The 3,184-nt window shown below is 58.4% G+C and overlaps 2 protein-coding genes across 2 annotated transcripts in view; one reads left to right on the top strand and one right to left on the bottom strand.

Moving 5' to 3' along the window:
• Window positions 1–440, top strand: part of VDBG_03161 (amidase) — a gene marked incomplete at both ends in the record, with an annotated part of 1,209 nt that extends 769 nt beyond the window's left edge. The window contains one exon of the mRNA XM_003006976.1: window positions 91–440. Within this exon, the coding sequence (XP_003007022.1) occupies window positions 91–440 (350 nt within the window). The remainder of the gene's footprint in view (window positions 1–90) is intronic.
• Window positions 441–1,391: 951 nt separating this feature from the next.
• Window positions 1,392–3,055, bottom strand: VDBG_03160 (zinc/iron transporter protein; the record flags this gene model as incomplete). Its single annotated transcript, XM_003006975.1, has 3 exons — window positions 1,392–1,981; window positions 2,036–2,854; window positions 2,929–3,055. The coding sequence occupies 3 exons, from the start codon at window positions 3,053–3,055 to the stop codon at window positions 1,392–1,394; spliced, it is 1,536 nt and encodes a 511-aa protein (XP_003007021.1).
• Window positions 3,056–3,184: the final 129 nt, after the last annotated feature.

Raw genomic sequence — 3,184 nt, 5'->3', positions numbered from 1 at the left:
CCGTGTTTGCGCGGGGTGTGGCCGACCTCGAGCTCATGGCCCACGTCTTTTCGCTCGAGGACGACGACGACAACGAAACGACGACGGCAGCGACGGAGTTTCGGGTCCAGGGTGCCAGGTTTGCCGTCTGCAAGACCATGGTCTGGCCGCATGCGGGGCCGGGGACCGTCGGGGCGTTGGAGCGTGCCGTCGAGCTGCTGAGGGCGCAGGGCGCCGATGTCGAGGAGATCTCGTTCCCCGAGAGCCTGGCGGATCTGCCCAAGTGGCACGCCACGGTGCTGGACGCCGAAGGTCGAGCGGCGTTTCTGTCAGAGTATCGCGCCGGCAAGATAGCATTGCTGATCTCCTCATCGGACACGTCGAGAACAGAGGCAAAACTTTCGCGTGCCGAGCATCTCAAGGCTTTTGACAGCATCGCGCGGCGAGGCCCGGTGGTTTGATGCCATGCTGGGCAAGTATGCGGCCGTCCTGGTGCCGAGTGTGCCGGATGAAGCGCCCGAGGGCATCGAATGGACAGGAAACGCGGCTTTCAATGTCATCTGGACGGTATGTATGCTTCGCTTCGCGCAGCCGCCTCTCTGTCTCTGACTGGAATGCCAGGCCCTGCATACGCCGGTTGTCAATGTCCCTGGATTCAAGGGTGAACGTGGAATGCCCGTCGGCGTGTCGCTTGTAGCCCCGAGGTATCGCGACAGGCATCTTCTCAGGGTAAGCAAACAGGTCGGTGAGATCTTTGAGGCCGAGGGTGGGTGGAAGCCATCAAACTAACCCCTGACCACCTATGCATGGCCGCTTGATATAAACGCAAAGGAGCACCCTGTTTGGTACTTCATTCTCATCCTCCTGTCAGGATGGACTAAGGGGATTCGCAGGAGGAATTCTCACACCTTCTCTGCGAAGGCCTCAATTACAAAATTGGGATAAATTGTCTTCTGGCGAGCAGCATGCCTTGCCGGCCCAGATGTGAGAAACTGCTGTTCGTTGCCAATCATCATGTGTCAGGCAGACATGATAGCGTCGATTCGCTTGGTCTTTGTTGTTGTGCTGGATCACTTTTGCAAGATGGCCCTGGTAGCATATCCTATGTGTACACCCAGTCCATGCATCAAAATAAGGAGCGTACCCTATCTGACCAGGTGTGACGATTTCCGTCACGGTAGCATCACTCGGTAGCATCAGGTGCAAAGAGACAGCAAGGCCAGACTGGTGAAAAAAACGGCATCATTCCATGCAAGTGGTATTGTTGCGGCCCTTGGACCGCCATCTATATGAGTCATTACCGGATATTCAAATCACAAGAATCCATTCTTCCCAGTTCATCCTCCCCATCTTTTTGATGCGTTCGGGCCGTACAAAGGCGGGACGCGTGAATACAGACGTTGTCATGCCGTCTAAGCCCACTTGCCGAGGAAGCTCATGAGCGCCATGCCAGCCATGAGACCGAACAAGGAAAGAGCCGTGACAATGGGGCTCGAGTTCATGAGCTCCGAGTTGGGGTACATCCAGTCCTCGGCCCACATCTCGACAACGCCAACCCAGACAAGGATACCAGCCGACAGGGCGTCGAGAGTGCCAATGGCGATGATGGTGTCGGGGTCATTGCCGTTGAAAAAGTCGAGGACGGCGATGCCGATAGCCATGCCGAGGGGAGTGATGAGGGCAAAGGCACTAGCGAGAAGGCACTTCTTCTTGAGAGAGTAGTGGGCGGGCTTGAGAGAGTCAGTCGTCGAGTGGTCGGATGCGTCGGCCGAGGGGGTGATGGCAGGGTCCGTGTCGCTGGCGCTCTTCGTCTGGGCAACCTGGGTTGAACCGTGGCCATGGCCGTGACCATGGCCAGAGGCCGCGTGCACAGGGGCTACAGTGCCGAGAGCGGCAATGCGGCTACCAAGGGCGAGGCCCTCAAACATCTGGTGGAAAATGATGACGATGAAGAGCGTACGGAAGAAGCTGTCACCAGTGACGACCAGGGTGATACCGATGACTACACCATGTCAGTAAAACGTCCTGCAAGATTGTTAGGCGTCGAGCAACCTACGGATAGAGTGGAACAGAATTCCGGCCTCCAGCACCATGATGCTCACAGTTTCTGGCCTGAACCAGGATTTGGCGTCCGGCCCCTCAGCCAGCTTCCTCTTGACGATGCGTTGGCCGGTGTACTCGACGAGGAACGAGAGGAAGATGCCAGCCATGACAATAGAGGACGTGGTACCCTCGAAGCCGAGCGAGCCCAGGCAGGGATTAGCAAACATGAGTTGCGCGTGGGTGTACAGGTGGACAAAGGCGGTCGAGATGATGACACCGGTGCCGAACTGCTTGATGATGAGGAAGATGACGTGCAGCTTCGACGGCAGCACACGCATGAGGAAAATGGGACCAAAGACACCAATGGCGCTGGTCACGAGAACGACAAAGAGCAGGCCCACACGCAGGGGGATATCGTAGTCACGGTCGACCCTCTCGCAGGATCGTGTGCCACCGCTCTCGCTCTCACCAGCGCCAACGCAGTGCTCGACGCCGGCGTGGAAGTGGCAGTTCTCACCCTGCGGGTCGCCGCTGGCACTCTCGTCGGCGCTGGCCTCTTGACCCTCGGCCACAGCCTGGACATCGGCGCCAGCCTCGTCGACGCAGAAGAGCTCCGTGCCGTGAGAGTGACAGTCGGTGAACTGGGCGGGGATGTCCTGCGTCGCCGTTGCCGTGGTGTCCATGGAGTATTCGGTGGTGCCGTGCATGCAGTAGACGGCGGCATCGTGGGGGTGACAGCTCGTCAAAACAGTCGGAGCCGCGTCTGCGGTGGATGCCTCCGTTTCCGGCGCAACGGTAGCACTGGCCAGGACAACCTGGACCTCTGCACCACCTTCATAGAAGCAGTACCTGGGGGAGGCGAAATCAGCATCGAGCCAGATGGGATGATGCGAAGGCAGGACTTACAGGTCGGTGGCATGAGCGTGACATCCGGTATATGAGCTGGGAAGGTCACCTGTGGTCGGCGTCGCGACGACGCGGAACTCTGTGTTGTCGCCGGTGCGGTACCTGATGAAGATGAGTACGGTTCCATCTTCCAAGAAGGGTATCCTTGTTGAACCTACTGTGTGCTGGCGACAACCTCACATTTGTGGAGATGGCAGACACATCGGGAACGGCAGCCTGTCTCGCAGCTACACGGGGGACCTGGTGTCTCGCGAGC

The sequence above is a fragment of the Verticillium alfalfae genome, genomic scaffold, assembly GCF_000150825.1.
Source record: "Verticillium alfalfae VaMs.102 supercont1.3 genomic scaffold, whole genome shotgun sequence".
Taxonomy (NCBI): Eukaryota; Fungi; Ascomycota; class Sordariomycetes; order Glomerellales; family Plectosphaerellaceae; genus Verticillium; species Verticillium alfalfae.
The sequence above is the reverse complement of the archived record's forward strand: the minus strand, read 5'-3'. Positions and strand labels throughout refer to the sequence as shown.